The sequence below is a fragment of the Heterodontus francisci genome, chromosome 5 (genome assembly GCF_036365525.1).
Source record: "Heterodontus francisci isolate sHetFra1 chromosome 5, sHetFra1.hap1, whole genome shotgun sequence".
NCBI classification, from domain to species: domain Eukaryota; kingdom Metazoa; phylum Chordata; class Chondrichthyes; order Heterodontiformes; family Heterodontidae; genus Heterodontus; species Heterodontus francisci.
This window is the reverse complement of record NC_090375.1, coordinates 175,640,346-175,657,121: the sequence shown is the minus strand read 5'-3', so window position 1 is coordinate 175,657,121 and position 16,776 is coordinate 175,640,346. Positions and strand designations below refer to the sequence as shown.

The following is a 16,776-nucleotide window of genomic DNA, read 5'->3' as shown; positions in this document are numbered from 1 at the left end:
GCCTCTCCCCGCTCTCCCCACTCTTTTTGAAATGAAGCCTCTCCCTGCTCTTTTTGAAATGAAGCCTCTCCCCGCTCTCTGTGCTCTTTCTGAAATGAAGCCTCTCCCCGCTCTCGGTGCTCTTTCTGAAATGAAGTCTCTCCCCGCTCTCCACACTCTTTTTGAAATGAAGCCTCTCCCTGCTCTCGGTGCTCTTTCTGAAATGAAGCCTCTCCCCGCTCTCCCCACTCTTTTTGAAATGAAGCCTCTCCCTGCTCTTTCTGAAATGAAGCCTCTCCCTGCTCTCTGTGCTCTTTTTGAAATGAAGCCTCGCACTGCTCTCTGTGCTCTTTTTGAAATGAAGCCTTGCCCTGCTCTCTGTGCTCTTTTTGAAATGAAGCCTTTCCCCGCTCTTTTTGAAATGAAGCCTCTCCCTGCTCTTGGTGCTCTTTCTGAAATGAAGCCTCTCCCCGCTCTCCCCACTCTTTTTGAAATGAAGCCTCTCCCTGCTCTCGGTGCTCTTTCTGAAATGAAGCCTCTCCCCGCTCTCCCCACTCTTTTTGAAATGAAGCCTCTCCCCGCTCTCTGTGCTCTTTTTGAAATGAAGCCTCTCCCCGCTCTCGGTGCTCTTTTTGAAATGAAGCCTCTCCCCGCTCTCGGTGCTCTTTTTGAAATGAAGCCTCTCCCCACTCTCTGTGCTCTTTTTGAAATGAAGCCTCTCCCCGCTCTCTGTGCTCTTTTTGAAATGAAGCCTCTCCCCGCTCTCTGTGCTCTTTTTGAAATGAAGCCTCTCCCCGCTCTCTGTGCTCTTTTTGAAATGAAGCCTCTCCCCGCTCTCGGTGCTCTTTTTGAAATGAAGCCTCTCCCCGCTCTCCCCACTCTTTTTGAAATGAAGCCTCTCCCCGCTCTCCCCACTCTTTTTGAAATGAAGCCTCTCCCCGCTCTCCCCACTCTTTTTGAAATGAAGCCTCTCCCCGCTCTCCCCACTCTTTTTGAAATGAAGCCTCTCCCCGCTCTCGGTGCTCTTTCTGAAATGAAGCCTCTCCCCGCTCTCCCCACTCTTTTTGAAATGAAGCCTCTCCCTGCTCTTTTTGAAATGAAGCCGCTCCCTGCTCTTTTTGAAATGAAGCCTCTCCCTGATCTCTGTGCTCTTTTTGAAATGAAGCCTTTCCCCACTCTTTCTGAAATGAAGCCTCTCTCTGCTCTCAGTGCTCTTTCTGAAATGAAGCCTCTCCCCGCTCTCTGTGCTCTTTCTGAAATGAAGCCTCTCCCCGCTCTCCCCACTCTTTTTGAAATGAAGCCTCTCCCCACTCTCTGTGTTCTTTTTGAAATGAAGCCTCTCCCCGCTCTCCCCACTCTTTTTGAAATGAAGCCTCTCCCCGCTCTCTGTGCTCTTTTTGAAATGAAGCCTCTCCCCGCTCTCCCCACTCTTTTTGAAATGAAGCCTCTCCCTGCTCTCTGTGCTCTTTTTGAAATGAAGCCTCTCCCCGCTCTTTTTGAAATGAAGCCTCTCCCCGCTCTCGGTGCTCTTTTTGAAATGAAGCCTCTCCCTGCTCTCGGTGCTCTTTTTGAAATGAAGCCTCTCCCCGCTCTCCCCACTCTTTTTGAAATGAAGCCTCTCCCTGCTCTTTTTGAAATGAAGCCTCTCCCCGCTCTCTGTGCTCTTTCTGAAATGAAGCCTCTCCCCGCTCTCGGTGCTCTTTCTGAAATGAAGTCTCTCCCCGCTCTCCACACTCTTTTTGAAATGAAGCCTCTCCCTGCTCTCAGTGCTCTTTCTGAAATGAAGCCTCTCCCCGCTCTCCCCACTCTTTTTGAAATGAAGCCTCTCCCTGCTCTCTGTGCTCTTTCTGAAATGAAGCCTCTCCCCGCTCTCTGTGCTCTTTTTGAAATGAAGCCTTGCCCTGCTCTCTGTGCTCTTTTTGAAATGAAGCCTTTCCCCGCTCTTTTTGAAATGAAGCCTCTCCCTGCTCTTGGTGCTCTTTCTGAAATGAAGCCTCTCCCCGCTCTCCCCACTCTTTTTGAAATGAAGCCTCTCCCCGCTCTCTGTGCTCTTTCTGAAATGAAGCCTCTCCCCGCTCTCGGTGCTCTTTTTGAAATGAAGCCTCTCCCCGCTCTCCCCACTCTTTTTGAAATGAAGCCTCGCCCTGCTCTCTGTGCTCTTTTTGAAATGAAGCCTTTCCCCGCTCTTTTTGAAATGAAGCCTCTCCCTGCTCTCGGTGCTCTTTCTGAAATGAAGCCTCTCCCCGCTCTCCCCACTCTTTTTGAAATGAAGCCTCTCCCCGCTCACCCCACTCTTTTTGAAATGAAGCCTCTCCCTGCTCTCGGTGCTCTTTCTGAAATGAAGCCTCTCCCCGCTCTCCCCACTCTTTTTGAAATGAAGCCTCTCCCTGCTCTCGGTGCTCTTTCTGAAATGAAGCCTCTCCCCGCTCTCCCCACTCTTTTTGAAATGAAGCCTCTCCCCGCTCTCGGTGCTCTTTTTGAAATGAAGCCTCTCCCCGCTCTCTGTGCTCTTTTTGAAATGAAGCCTCTCCCCGCTCTCCCCACTCTTTTTGAAATGAAGCCTTTCCCTGCTCTCTGTGCTCTTTTTGAAATGAAGCCTCTCCCCGCTCTCGGTGCTCTTTTTGAAATGAAGCCTCTCCCCGCTCTCGGTGCTCTTTCTGAAATGAAGCCTCTCCCCGCTCTCGGTGCTCTTTCTGAAATGAAGTCTCTCCCCGCTCTCGGTGCTCTTTTTGAAATGAAGCCTCTCCCTGCTCTCGGTGCTCTTTCTGAAATGAAGCCTCTCCCCGCTCTCCCCACTCTTTTTGAAATGAAGCCTCTCCCTGCTCTTTCTGAAATGAAGCCTCTCCCTGCTCTCTGTGCTCTTTTTGAAATGAAGCCTCGCACTGCTCTCTGTGCTCTTTTTGAAATGAAGCCTTGCCATGCTCTCTGTGCTCTTTTTGAAATGAAGCCTTTCCCCGCTCTTTTTGAAATGAAGCCTCTCCCTGCTCTTGGTGCTCTTTCTGAAATGAAGCCTCTCCCCGCTCTCCCCACTCTTTTTGAAATGAAGCCTCTCCCTGCTCTCGGTGCTCTTTCTGAAATGAAGCCTCTCCCCGCTCTCCCCACTCTTTTTGAAATGAAGCCTCTCCCCGCTCTCTGTGCTCTTTTTGAAATGAAGCCTCTCCCCGCTCTCGGTGCTCTTTTTGAAATGAAGCCTCTCCCCGCTCTCGGTGCTCTTTTTGAAATGAAGCCTCTCCCCACTCTCTGTGCTCTTTTTGAAATGAAGCCTCTCCCCGCTCTCTGTGCTCTTTTTGAAATGAAGCCTCTCCCCGCTCTCTGTGCTCTTTTTGAAATGAAGCCTCTCCCCGCTCTCGGTGCTCTTTTTGAAATGAAGCCTCTCCCCGCTCTCGGTGCTCTTTTTGAAATGAAGCCTCTCCCCGCTCTCCCCACACTTTTTGAAATGAAGCCTCTCCCCGCTCTCCCCACTCTTTCTGAAATGAAGCACTTCCCCGCTCTCGGTGCTCTTTTTGAAATGAAGCCTCTCCCCGCTCTCTGTGCTCTTTCTGAAATGAAGCCTCTCCCCGCTCTCGGTGCTCTTTTTGAAATGAAGCCTCTCCCCGCTCTCCCCACTCTTTTTGAAATGAAGCCTCACCCTGCTCTCTGTGCTCTTTTTGAAATGAAGCCTCGCCCTGCTCTCTGTGCTCTTTTTGAAATGAAGCCTTTCCCCGCTCTTTTTGAAATGAAGCCTCTCCCTGCTCTCGGTGCTCTTTCTGAAATGAAGCCTCGCACTGCTCTCTGTGCTCTTTTTGAAATGAAGCCTCTCCCCGCTCTCCCCACTCTTTCTGAAATGAAGCACTTCCCCGCTCTCGGTGCTCTTTTTGAAATGAAGCCTCTCCCCGCTCTCTGTGCTCTTTCTGAAATGAAGCCTCTCCCCGCTCTCCCCACTCTTTTTGAAATGAAGCCTCTCCCCGCTCACCCCACTCTTTTTGAAATGAAGCCTCTCCCTGCTCTCGGTGCTCTTTCTGAAATGAAGCCTCTCCCCGCTCTCCCCACTCTTTTTGAAATGAAGCCTCTCCCTGATCTCTGTGCTCTTTCTGAAATGAAGCCTCTCCCCGCTCTCCCCACTCTTTTTGAAATGAAGCCACTCCCCGCTCTCGGTGCTCTTTTTGAAATGAAGCCTCTCCCCGCTCTCTGTGCTCTTTCTGAAATGAAGCCTCTCCCCGCTCTCGGTGCTCTTTCTGAAATGAAGCCTCTCCCCGCTCTCGGTGCTCTTTCTGAAATGAAGCCTCTCCCCGCTCTCGGTGCTCTTTCTGAAATGAAGCCTCTCCCCGCTCTCCCCACTCTTTTTGAAATGAAGCCTCTCCCTGCTCTTTCTGAAATGAAGCCTCTCCCCGCTCTCGGTGCTCTTTTTGAAATGAAGCCTCTCCCCGCTCTCGGTGCTCTTTCTGAAATGAAGCCTCTCCCCGCTCTCAGTGCTCTTTTTGAAATGAAGCCTCTCCCCGCTTCGGTGCTCTTTCTGAAATGAAGCCTCTCCCCGCTCTCGGTGCTCTTTCTGAAATGAAGCCTCTCCCCGCTCTCGGTGCTCTTTCTGAAATGAAGCCTCTCCCCGCTCTCCCCACTCTTTTTGAAATGAAGCCTCTCCCTGCTCTTTCTGAAATGAAGCCTCTCCCCGCTCTCGGTGCTCTTTCTGAAATGAAGCTTCTCCCCGCTCTCCCCACTCTTTTTGAAATGAAGCCTCTCCCTGCTCTTTCTGAAATGAAGTCTCTCCCCGCTCTCGGTGCTCTTTCTGAAATGAAGCCTCTCCCCGCTCTCCCCACTCTTTTTGAAATGAAGCCTCTCCCTGCTCTCGGTGCTCTTTTTGAAATGAAGCCTCTCCCCGCTCTCTGTGCTCTTTCTGAAATGAAGCCTCTCCCCGCTCTCCCCACTCTTTTTGAAATAAAGCCTCTCCCCGCTCTCTGTGCTCTTTTTGAAATGAAGCCTCTCCCCGCTCTCTGTGCTCTTTTTGAAATGAAGCCTCTCCCCGCTCTCTGTGCTCTTTTTGAAATGAAGCCTCTCCCCGCTCTCGGTGCTCTTTTTGAAATGAAGCCTCTCCCCGCTCTCCCCACTCTTTTTGAAATGAAGCCTCTCCCCGCTCTCCCCACTCTTTCTGAAATGAAGCACTTCCCCGCTCTCGGTGCTCTTTTTGAAATGAAGCCTCTCCCCGCTCTCTGTGCTCTTTCTGAAATGAAGCCTCTCCCCGCTCTCGGTGCTCTTTTTGAAATGAAGCCTCTCCCCGCTCTCCCCACTCTTTTTGAAATGAAGCCTCACCCTGCTCTCTGTGCTCTTTTTGAAATGAAGCCTCGCCCTGCTCTCTGTGCTCTTTTTGAAATGAAGCCTTTCCCCGCTCTTTTTGAAATGAAGCCTCTCCCTGCTCTCGGTGCTCTTTCTGAAATGAAGCCTCTCCCCGCTCTCCCCACTCTTTTTGAAATGAAGCCTCTCCCCGCTCACCCCACTCTTTTTGAAATGAAGCCTCTCCCTGCTCTCGGTGCTCTTTCTGAAATGAAGCCTCTCCCCGCTCTCCCCACTCTTTTTGAAATGAAGCCTCTCCCTGCTCTCGGTGCTCTTTCTGAAATGAAGCCTCTCCCCGCTCTCCCCACTCTTTTTGAAATGAAGCCTCTCCCCGCTCTCGGTGCTCTTTTTGAAATGAAGCCTCTCCCCGCTCTCTGTGCTCTTTCTGAAATGAAGCCTCTCCACGCTCTCTGTGCTCTTTCTGAAATGAAGCCTCTCCACGCTCTCGGTGCTCTTTTTGAAATGAAGCCTCTCCCCGCTCTCGGTGCTCTTTCTGAAATGAAGCCTCTCCCCGCTCTCGGTGCTCTTTTTGAAATGAAGCCTCTCCCCGCTCTCGGTGCTCTTTCTGAAATGAAGCCTCTCCCTGCTCTCGGTGCTCTTTCTGAAATGAAGCCTCTCCCCGCTCTCGGTGCTCTTTCTGAAATGAAGCCTCTCCCCGCTCTCCCCACTCTTTTTGAAATGAAGCCTCTCCCTGCTCTTTCTGAAATGAAGCCTCTCCCCGCTCTCGGTGCTCTTTTTGAAATGAAGCCTCTCCCCGCTCTCGGTGCTCTTTCTGAAATGAAGCCTCTCCCCGCTCTCGGTGCTCTTTTTGAAATGAAGCCTCTCCCCGCTCTCGGTGCTCTTTCTGAAATGAAGCCTCTCCCCGCTCTCGGTGCTCTTTCTGAAATGAAGCCTCTCCCCGCTCTCGGTGCTCTTTCTGAAATGAAGCCTCTCCCCGCTCTCCCCACTCTTTTTGAAATGAAGTCTCTCCCTGCTCTTTCTGAAATGAAGCCTCTCCCCGCTCTCGGTGCTCTTTCTGAAATGAAGCTTCTCCCCGCTCTCCCCACTCTTTTTGAAATGAAGCCTCTCCCTGCTCTTTTTGAAATGAAGCCTCTCCCTGCTCTCTGTGCTCTTTTTGAAATGAAGCCTTTCCCCACTCTTTTTGAAATGAAGTCTCTCCCTGCTCTCTGTGCTCTTTTTGAAATGAAGCCGCGCCCTGCCCTCTGTGCTCTTTCTGAAATGAAGTCTCTCCCCGCTCTCGGTGCTCTTTCTGAAATGAAGCCTCTCCCCGCTCTCCCCACTCTTTTTGAAATGAAGCCTCTCCCTGCTCTCGGTGCTCTTTTTGAAATGAAGCCTCTCCCCGCTCTCTGTGCTCTTTCTGAAATGAAGCCTCTCCCCGCTCTCCCCACTCTTTTTGAAATGAAGCCTCTCCCCGCTCTCTGTGCTCTTTTTGAAATGAAGCCTCTCCCCGCTCTCTGTGCTCTTTTTGAAATGAAGCCTCTCCCCACTCTCGGTGCTCTTTCTGAAATGAAGCCTTTCCCCACTCTTTTTGAAATGAAGCCTTTCCCCGCTCTTTTTGAAATGAAGCCTCTCCCTGCTCTCGGTGCTCTTTCTGAAGTGAAGCCTCTCCCCGCTCTCCCCACTCTTTTTGAAATGAAGCCTCTCCCTGCTCTCGGTGCTCTTTCTGAAATGAAGCCTCTCCCCGCTCTCCCCACTCTTTTTGAAATGAAGCCTCTCCCCGCTCTCAGTGCTCTTTTTGAAATGAAGCCTCCCCCTGCACTCCGTGCTCTTTTGAAATGAAGCCTCTCCCCGCTCTCTGTGCTGTTTTTGAAATGAAGCCTCTCTCTGCTCTCAGTGCTCTTTTTGAAGTGAAACCTCTCTCTGCTCTCAGTGCTCTTTTTGAAGTGAAACCTCTCTCTGCTCTCAGTGCTCTTTTTGAAATGAAGCCTCTCTCTGCTCTCAGTGCTCTTTTTGAAGTGAAACCTCTCTCTGCTCTCTGTGCTCTTTTTGAAATGAAGCCTCTCCCTGCTCTCTGTGCTCTTTTTGAAGTGAAGCCTCTCCCCGCTCTTTTTGAAGTGAAGCCTCTCCCCGCTCTCGGTGCTCTTTTTGAAGTGAAGCCTCTCTCCGCTCTCTGTGCTCTTTTTGAAATGAAGCCTCTCCCTGCTCTCTGTGCTCTTTTTGAAATGAAGCCTTTCCCCACTCTTTTTGAAGTGAAGCCTCTCCCCGCTCACTGTGTTCTTTTTGAAATGAAGCCTCTCCCTGCTCTCCGTGCTCTTTTTGAAATGAAGCCTTTCCCCGCTCTTTTTGAAATGAAGCCTCTCCCCGCTCTTTTAGAAATGAAGCCTCTCCCCGCTCTTTTTAAAGTGAAGCCTGTCCCCGCTCTCCGTGCTCTTTTTGAAATGAAGCCTCTCCCCGCTCTTTTTAAAGTGAAGCCTCTCACCGCTCTCCGTGCTCTTTTTGAAATTAAGCTTCTCCCCGCTGTTTGTGCTCTTTTTGGAATGAAGCCTCTCCCCGCTCTTTTTGAAATGAAGCTTCTCCCCGCTGTTTGTGCTCTTTTTGAAATGAAGCTTCTCCCCGCTCTCTGTGCTCTTTTTGATAAGAAGCCTCTCCCCGCTCTTTTTGAAATGACGCCTCCCCCCGCTCTTTTTGATGTGAAGCCTCTCCCTGCTCTTTATGAAATGAAGCCTCTCTCTGCTCTCCCCGCTCTTTTTGAAATGAAGCCTCTCCTTGCCCTCCCCGCTCTTTTTGAAATGAAGCCTCTCCATGCTCTCCCCACTCTTTTTGAAATGTAGCCTCTCCCCGCTCTCCTTGAAATGAAGGCTCTCCCCACTCTCGGTGCCCTTTTTGAAATGAAGCCTCTCCCCACTCTTTTTGAATTGAAGCCTCTCCCTGCTCTCCCCACTCTCTGTGCTCTTTTTGAAATGAAGCCTCTCCCCATTCTTTTTGAAGTTAAACCTCTCCCCACTCTCGGTGCCCTTTTTGAAATGAAGCCTCTCCTTGCACTCCCCGCTCTCTGTGCTCTTTTTGAAATCAAGCCTCTCCCCGCTCTCCGTGCTCTTTTTGAAATGAAGCCTCTCCCTGCTCTCGGTGCTCTTTCTGAAATGAAGCCTCCCCCCGCTCTTTTTGATGTGAAGCCTCTCCCTGCTCTTTATGAAATGAAGCCTCTCTCTGCTCTCCCCGCTCTTTTTGAAATGAAGCCTCTCCTTGCACTCCCCGCTCTTTTTGAAATGAAGCCTCTCCATGCTCTCCCCACTCTTTTTGAAATGAAGCCTCTCCCCGCTCTCCTTGAAATGAAGGCTCTCCCCACTCTCGGTGCCCTTTTTGAAATGAAGCCTCTCCCCACTCTTTTTGAATTGAAGCCTCTCCCTGCTCTCCCCACTCTCTGTGCTCTTTTTGAAATGAAGCCTCTCCCCATTCTTTTTGAAGTTAAACCTCTCCCCACTCTCGGTGCCCTTTTTGAAATGAAGCCTCTCCTTGCACTCCCCGCTCTCTGTGCTCTTTTTGAAATCAAGCCTCTCCCCGCTCTCCGTGCTCTTTTTGAAATGAAGCCTCTCCCCGCTCTCCCCACTCTCTGTGCTCTTTTTGAAATGAAGCCTCTCCCCGCTCTCTGTGCTCTTTTTGAAATGAAGCCTCTCCCCGCTCTCGGTGCTCTTTTTGAAATGAAGCCTCTCCCCGCTCTCTGTGCTCTTTTTGAAATCAAGCCTCTCCCCGCTCTCCGTGCTCTTTTTGAAATGAAGCCCTGTCCCCGCTCTTTTTGAAGTGAAGCCTCTCTCCGATCTTTTTGAAGTGAAGCCTCTCCCCGTTCTCCGCTTGCCGGCAGCAGGACCAACTCAGCAATTGTGCCATGGGCAGCCTCCTAACTTTCCGCGTCCGAGCTTGCTATCCAATTAAGGTAGGTGGGTGGGCTACCGATGCTACCAGCTCAATCCAAGGGTAAGCAGCTCTAGAGCCTCGACAGCACTACTGGGAGAGGTGGGCGCAGTTGAGGCAGGTGGAGACTGCAAGGGCGCTCAAAATGGAGGTGCCCACAGAGGGGTAAGTTCAAAAAAAGGTTGAGAGGCTGAGGCGGAAGCCCCTTGGAATGGAGAGGAAAGCCCTCCAGGGGACATGTTTGGGCTGCGGAGGCAGCCTTTCCTTCATGCGGCCCCTTTAATAGGCCGTGAAGCCTCCAATTTTGATGCCCCCCAGGGTGCTGCCGGGAGGCTCTTCCACGGAGATGACAGACTCCGAATGCAGCCGGAGGTTTGTGGGGTGTGGGGGCAGGGACGGGAGGGGGTGGTGGTGCTCCATTGCCAACCAAACATCAGCGGGCCCAAAGAATTTAGCCAAATTGGGTGCCCACCTCCAGGTCCCAGCCTGTCACTCCCCGCTCTTTTGCTGGCCTCCCTGCCTCCATTCCTGGTAAAATTCTGCTCAACATGCCCAGCAACTTGCCCATTTGTTCCCGAACATGTAAACAGTTTACATCCACAGGCAGCAGTTTTCCACAGACGCCCTTCATTGACTGACTTTGGCTGCTGCTCAGGGACTGGATGTACTGAGAGAAATCTGCAGCTTAAAAATAATCAAAATCACTAAGCATACACAAATAACTGTTTACATGTCCACATAGGTATAGTCATTTTTCCTTAAAATTTAACCTTTGTTTTCCAAGCTTTCCATTTCCTCAGACAGATTTTGCAATAACCCAGATAAGACAGGAAGACTCTTTGCTGCAGTGAGTGGGAAGGAGGGGTGTCAAACCTACCCCAAAAATCATCGTATAATTTGGACAGTTTTCGGAACCAAGCGATACAAGAAGGTAGAATTGAAAGCAAATCCAATACCTGAACATTAATATACCATATACCATTTACTGCAGTTACTTAAAGTCAAAAGCTGCCCTAGCACAACCAACTCATTAACCCTCCCTGACATAGGAAGATAGGGATAACTGCCCTCGATCCTGTTCCACCATTCAGTCATACCCTTGGCTGATCTGTACTTCAAATCCATTTATCCGCTTTTGCTACATAATCATTGATATCCTTATGTGACAAAAATATATCAATCTTACTCTTGAAAATTATAAGTAACCCAGCATCCATCCACAGCCCCGAATACATCTAATATACAACATCCTGCAGGAATGAAGCACATCTTCATAAATATGACATACATGATATGCATACTTTTAAATCACAACTTACTTCCGCTATTCCATCCTTAAATGTTTCACTGTAGCTGCTGTCAGGTGTGCTGCGCTGGTCATCTTTGAGGTAGTTGGTGTGTGTGACAGTGAACACTTCATACTGGTTGCTGCTGAGGTTCTGTTCAAAGATCACCCCTCTCTGTTCATCGTTCTCAGCTCTACTATAGAGCACGGTGGGAGTCACTGAACCCGAGTAGCTCGTGGGGTAACCTTCCGTTTTGATGCTGACCACTGCTACCCCTGCCACCGACACAGGCGTGTTCTCAGCTGCATTTGCATTGTATGGCTCCCTCTTTGAAACATCCAAGTGCTCCGGGTGCAAAGACAGGTTCACTGGGAGGGACTTAAGAACCTGCACTCGATTGTCAGGTACTTCTAGATCATTCTGATTATCAGATGATGCAAGACAATTTCTGCTAAATCAAGAAACAGGAGAAAATGTCATCAGAAACTGATCCAAAGAAAACAACTTCACTTATACTTATCAAGAATGAGAATTTGGGCTTTCTTTTGTTATTGTTTTCCTCCCTCTCCCACGGCTGCCAACAGCTACCTCTCCAGCTAACTCAACACAGACCAAGGATTGAACCTGGGACCTTCCAGGTGCATTACTCAGTTACTCACTGGATAAACTTAGATCATTGGGCAAGGGGAGGGAAGAAGTTGACACGTTAGTTAACTTGGCATGGAAGTGGCATAATAGGTTTGGATTCTCAGAATTTATGGACATGAAGAGACTTTTTTTTGTTTTTTTAAACTTGTCAACTTCTTCCCTCCCCTTGCCCAATGATCTAAGTTTATCCAGTGAGTAACTGAGTCATGCACTTGGAAGATCCCAAGTTCAATCCTTGGTCTGTGTTGAGTTAGCTGGAGTGGTAGCTGTTGGCAGCCGTGGGAGAGGGACAAAAACAATAACAAAAGAAAGCCCAAATTCTCATTCTTGATAGCCATGTAATGACCTCAGCCGGAATTGCATGCAATTGGATTGGATGAGGTTAGACAAGGGATTGGCTATGATATGCACCCACCCTCTCCTATCAAACAGTCTGCCAACACTTGCTGTCAATTCAAATGATGATGGCCATTGCGTCATTGGACCAAAGGGATCAGACACCCATGGAACCATACCTCACCAAGCAATAAACATTGTCGGGCAAGAAAGTGAAAAGAAAAAAAGTTGACAATAAAAGTAAAATAAACGCACTGCCAAAGCTGGAACTGTGATCATTATTTATGTGTGAGCATCATGCCATTGTACAAGTACAGACTTTTAAAGAGGGTTCACCAAATGCCAAAAGCAGGAACTAGGCACAACATCGTGGGCCGAAGGGCCTGTACTGTGCTGTACTGTTCTATGTTCTATGTTCTATAGCTGATTTTGCCCATCCAGCCCATGGGCTCCATCACGAACTGTAATGCCCAATTGCTGGCCTAACTGAGATCAGGTGGAGTATTGCTGAAAATAGAGACATGTTGTTGAAGCTTTTCGTCTTGTACTCATCAGGACAATCCACAAGAATACCAATGTAAGGGAAAGCAACAAGTTTATACTGTATGAGAAGAGAGTGTTGACTGGTTGGCAAGTGAACTCTGATTGGTAGAGGCGTTGCCATGGAGAATGCACCAGTTTATGGTGACTGACAGTTAAATGCCAAGTTTTGTTTGAAATTTAAACCAGGCAGCTTGACTCTGATTGGTCAAGAAATTGTTCTGAGGAATGAACCAGCAAATGGCTATCACTTATTTTGTTTAGCTGAAACAGGCACAATGTTTGTACATGTTCTTTCCGTCTGCAAAAAACAGGGCCCTGTGTATTAACATCCATTATCATCCAGGCGCTAAAGCAAGAAATCTACCGTGATAAGTCAGATTTAGTTTTTATTACAGGGGTCATGAACCTATTCTTAAATTCTGTTAAATCTTCCATGAAAACTACAAACCAGTGGCCTTGTTCATGAGATAGCTTATGAGTGGCAGATGCTAATGCTGGAATGAATCCAATGCACTACTGGAAACAGAACTGAGTCTAAGTGCATTAAAATAAAAACAAAATACTGCAGATGCTGGAAATCTGAAATAAAAGCAAAAAGTGCTGTAAATACTCAGCAGGTTGGGCAGCACCTATAAGAGAATAACAACCATAACGTCATGGAGCAAAGGCAAAGGGTGTGTTAATTGGTGTGGTAAAAAAACAAAGCGTTAGTGCAGAGAGGGTGTTAAATGGCTGAATAATGAACAGCCCTGGCCAAAAGCACAAACATGAAACAAAATAGTGGGCAGGCACATGGTAAAAAAATGAATGATGAAACAAACTTAAATAAAATAATAAGAAAAAAGAAAACTAAAATTAAAAGGTGGGGGGCAGTCATGCTCTGAAATTATTGAATTCAATGTTCAGTCCGGTAGGCTGTGGGGACCCTGGGGTACATGTGCACAACTCATTGAAGTTTGCAGGGCAGATTGAGCAAGCGGTTAATAAGGCATATGGGCTTTAAACACCACCACCTGCAAGTTCCCCTCCAAGTCACACACCATCCTGACTTGGAACTATATCGCCGTTCCTTCACTGTCGCCGGGTCAAAATTCTGGAACTCCCTTCCTAACAGCAATGTGGGTGTACCTACCCCAAGTGGACTGCAGCGGTTCAAGAAGGCAGCTCACCACCACCTTCTCAAGGGCAATTAGGGATGGGCAATAAATGCTGGCCTTGCCAGCGACGCCCACATCCCAGAATGAATAAGTAAAATAGAGGCATAGAGTACAAAAGCAAGGAAGTTATGGTAAACCTTCATAAAACATTGGTTCAGCCTCAACTGGAGTACTGCATCCAATTCTGGGACCTACATTTTAGGAAGGATGTGAAGGCATTTGAGACGGTGCAGAAAAGATTTACAAGGATGGTTCCAGGGATGAGGGACTTCAGTTACATGGATAGAAAGGAGCAGCTACAATTGTTCTCCTTAAAGAAGAGAAGACTAATAAGAGATTTGACAAAGGTGTTCAAAATCATAAGGGGTCTGGACAGAGAAGGTAGGGAGAAACTGTTCCCTTTGGCAGAAGAATCCAGAACCAGAGGACACTGATTTAAGGTGATTGGCAAAAGCAATGGAACATGAGGAAAAAGGTTTTTAAGCAGTTAGGATCTGGAATGCACACTTAGAGTGTGATGGAGGAAGATTTGATTCCAGGCTTTCAAAAGAGAATTGGATAGTTATCTGAAGAGAAAAAACTTGTAGGTATACTGGGAAAAGGCGGGGAGTGAGACTAGTTGAGTTGCTGCTGCAGAGAGCCGGCACGGACATAGCAGGCCAAATGGCCTTGTTCTGTGCTGTAACCATTCCAGGATTCTATGAATGTTACTTGCCACTTATCCGCCCGAGCCCAAATGTTGTCCAGGTCTTGCTGCATGTGGGCACAGACTGCTTCAGTATCTGAGGAATTGAGAATGGAACTGAACATTGTGCAATCATCAGCGAACGTCCCCACTTCTGACTTTATGCTGGAGGAAAGGTCATTGATGAAACAGCTGAAGATGGTTGCAAAAACTTCAGCCTTGTCTTTTGCACTGATGTGCTGGGCTCCCCCATCGTTGAGGGCGAGGGTGTTTGAGGAGTCTCCTCCTCCCGTCAGTTGTTTAATTGTCCACAACCATTCACGACTGGATGTGGCAGAACTGCAGACCTTGGATCTGATCCGTTGGTTGTGGGATCACTTTGCTCTGTCTATCACATGCTGCTTCCACTGTTTAGCATGCATGTATTCCTGTGTTGTAGCTTCACCAGGTTGGCACCTCATTTTTAAGTATGCCTGGTGCTGCCCCTAGCATGCTCTCCTACACTCCTCAAATAAACCAGGGTACATCCCCTGGCTTGATAGTAACGGTAGATTGAGGGAAATGCTCAACCATGAAATTACAGATTTGGTTGAATACAGTTCTGTTACTGATGGCCCACAGCGCCTCATGGATGCCAGTTTTGAGCTGCTCGATCTGTTTTGAATCTATCCCATTCAGCACAGTGGTCGTGCCACATAACACGATGGATCATGTCCTTAGTTTGAAATCAGGGCTTAGCCTTCACAAGCACCGTGTGGTCGTCACTCCTACCAATACTGTCATGGACAGATATATCAGCAACTGGTGAGCATGATGTCAAGTAGGTTTTTCCCTTGTGTTGGTTCTCTCACCACCTGCCACAGGCCCGGCCTGGCAGATATGTCCTTCAGGACTCTGCCCGCTCGGTCAGTAGTGGTGCTACGAAGCCATTCTTGGAGATGAACATTAAAGTTCCCGACCCAGAATACATTCTGTGCTCTTGCTACCCTCAATACTTCTTTAAGTGGCGTTCAACATGGAAGAGTAGTGATTCATCAGCTGAGGGATGGAGGTAGGTGGCAATCAGCAGGAGGTTTCCTTGCCCATGTTTAACCTGATGCCATGAGACTTCATGGGGTCCAGAGTCAATGTTGAGGATTCCTGGGGCCACACCCTCCCGACTGTATAACACTGTGCCACCAGCTCTGGTGGGTCTGATCAGCAGTGGGACAGGACATACCCAGAGATGGTGATGGGGGAGTCTGGGACATTGGTTGTGTAGTATGACTCTTGAGTATGACTATGCCAGGAAGTTGCTTGACTAGTTTGTGGGATAGTTCTCCCAATTTTGGCACAAGTACCTAAATGTTAGTGATGAAAACTTTGCAGGGTCGACTGGGCAGGATGTATCTTTGTCATATCTGGTGTCTAGGTCAATGCCAGGTGATCAGTCCAGTTTTTTTATTTGAATTTTCCGTAGTAGTTTGATACATTTGTGTCGCTTGCTAGGCCATTTCAGAGCAGCAGTTAAGAGTCAACCACATTGCTGTGGGTCTGGAGTCATATATAAGCCAGACCGGGTTAGGGTGGCAGATTTCCTTCCTTAAAGGACATTAGTGAACCTGAAAGTAGAGACATTTTGTCGAAGTTTTTCATCTTGCACTCATCAGGACAATTCACAAGAATACCAATATAAGGGAAAGCAACACATTTATACAGTAAGAGGTTGGCAAGTGGACTCTGATTGGTAGAGGCATTGCCATGGAGAACGCACCAGTTTATGGTGACTAACAGTTAACTGCCACACTGGTTTGAAATTTAAACCAGGTGGCTTGACTGATCGATCAAGGCATTGCCCTGAGGAATGAACCAGCAAATGGCTGTCACTTATTTTGTTTAGCTGAAACAGGCGCAATGTGTATACATACTCTGTCTGCAAAGAACAGAGCCCTGTGTGTCAATATATGTAGCTTCCAGCACACACAAATGCATCACACTGCGAGCCTGACTGACAATCTTAAATTGGTTGTCAGCGTAAGACGTTCTGCCTATTACACAAATGAGTAACATGATATATGAATTTCAACACCAGTGTGATGCTAGGTATCTAGGCTGTACGTCCCAAAGACTGGCAGATCGTATCAAACAACATGTCCCTTCCACTGTTCGCAACAGGCAAGATACAGGCATACCCAAACAGCCCATGCTTGCAAAACTCAAAACGCAGTATCAACATTAGATGTGATTCCACAATTGGACAACATTTGCTAAATAATCCTCTGTGTGCTAAGAATTACGCTGACAACCAATTTAAGATTGTCAGTCGGGCTTGCAATGTGGCGCATTTGCACGTACTGGAAACTACATATATTAATACACAGGGCCCTATTCTTTGCAGATAGAAGGAACATGTACACACAATGCACCTGTTTCAGCTAAACAAAATACGTGACAGCCATTTGATGGCTCTTACCTCCGGTCAATGCCTTGACCAATCAGAGTCAAGCTGCCTGGTTTAAATTTCAAACAAGCATGGCAGTTAACTGTTAATCATCATAAACTGGCGCATTCTCCATGGCAACGCCTCTACCAATCAGAGTCCACTTGCCAACCAATCAGCACTCTCTTCTCATACAGTACAAATTTGTTGCTTTCCCTCACATTGATATTCTTGCGAAATTGTCCTGATGGGTGCAAGACAAAAAGCTTCCACAAAATGTCTCTATTTTCAGCAATACTCAAGTTCTGTACTACCAAACAACTATAAAAGGACATTAGCGAACCAGACATGTTTGACAATCCATGTTTGACATGTTCCATGGTCATCATTACTGAGACGAGCTATTATTCTGGATTTTTACTTTAATTAATTGAATTGAAATTTCTACAGTTGCCATTGTGGGATTTGAACTCATGTCCCCTGAGCATTAGTTCCAGCCTCTGGATTACTAATCCAGCTGTATGTGGACTGCAGGGTGAAATGAAAGCATCTCTGACAATGATGAAGCAG

General features: G+C 48.0%; 1 protein-coding gene across 2 annotated transcripts in view; it reads right to left on the bottom strand.

The window, feature by feature from the left end:
• Positions 1-16,776, bottom strand: part of grhl2b (grainyhead-like transcription factor 2b) — a 212,082-nt gene that overhangs the window by 138,470 nt on the left and 56,836 nt on the right. Inside the window, exon 4 of one of the 2 annotated variants that reach the window (XM_068032382.1) lies at positions 10,452-10,869. In XM_068032382.1, the coding sequence (XP_067888483.1) occupies positions 10,452-10,869 (418 nt within the window). The remainder of the gene's footprint in view (positions 1-10,451; positions 10,870-16,776) is intronic. The other variant, XM_068032383.1, reaches the window with a different exon arrangement.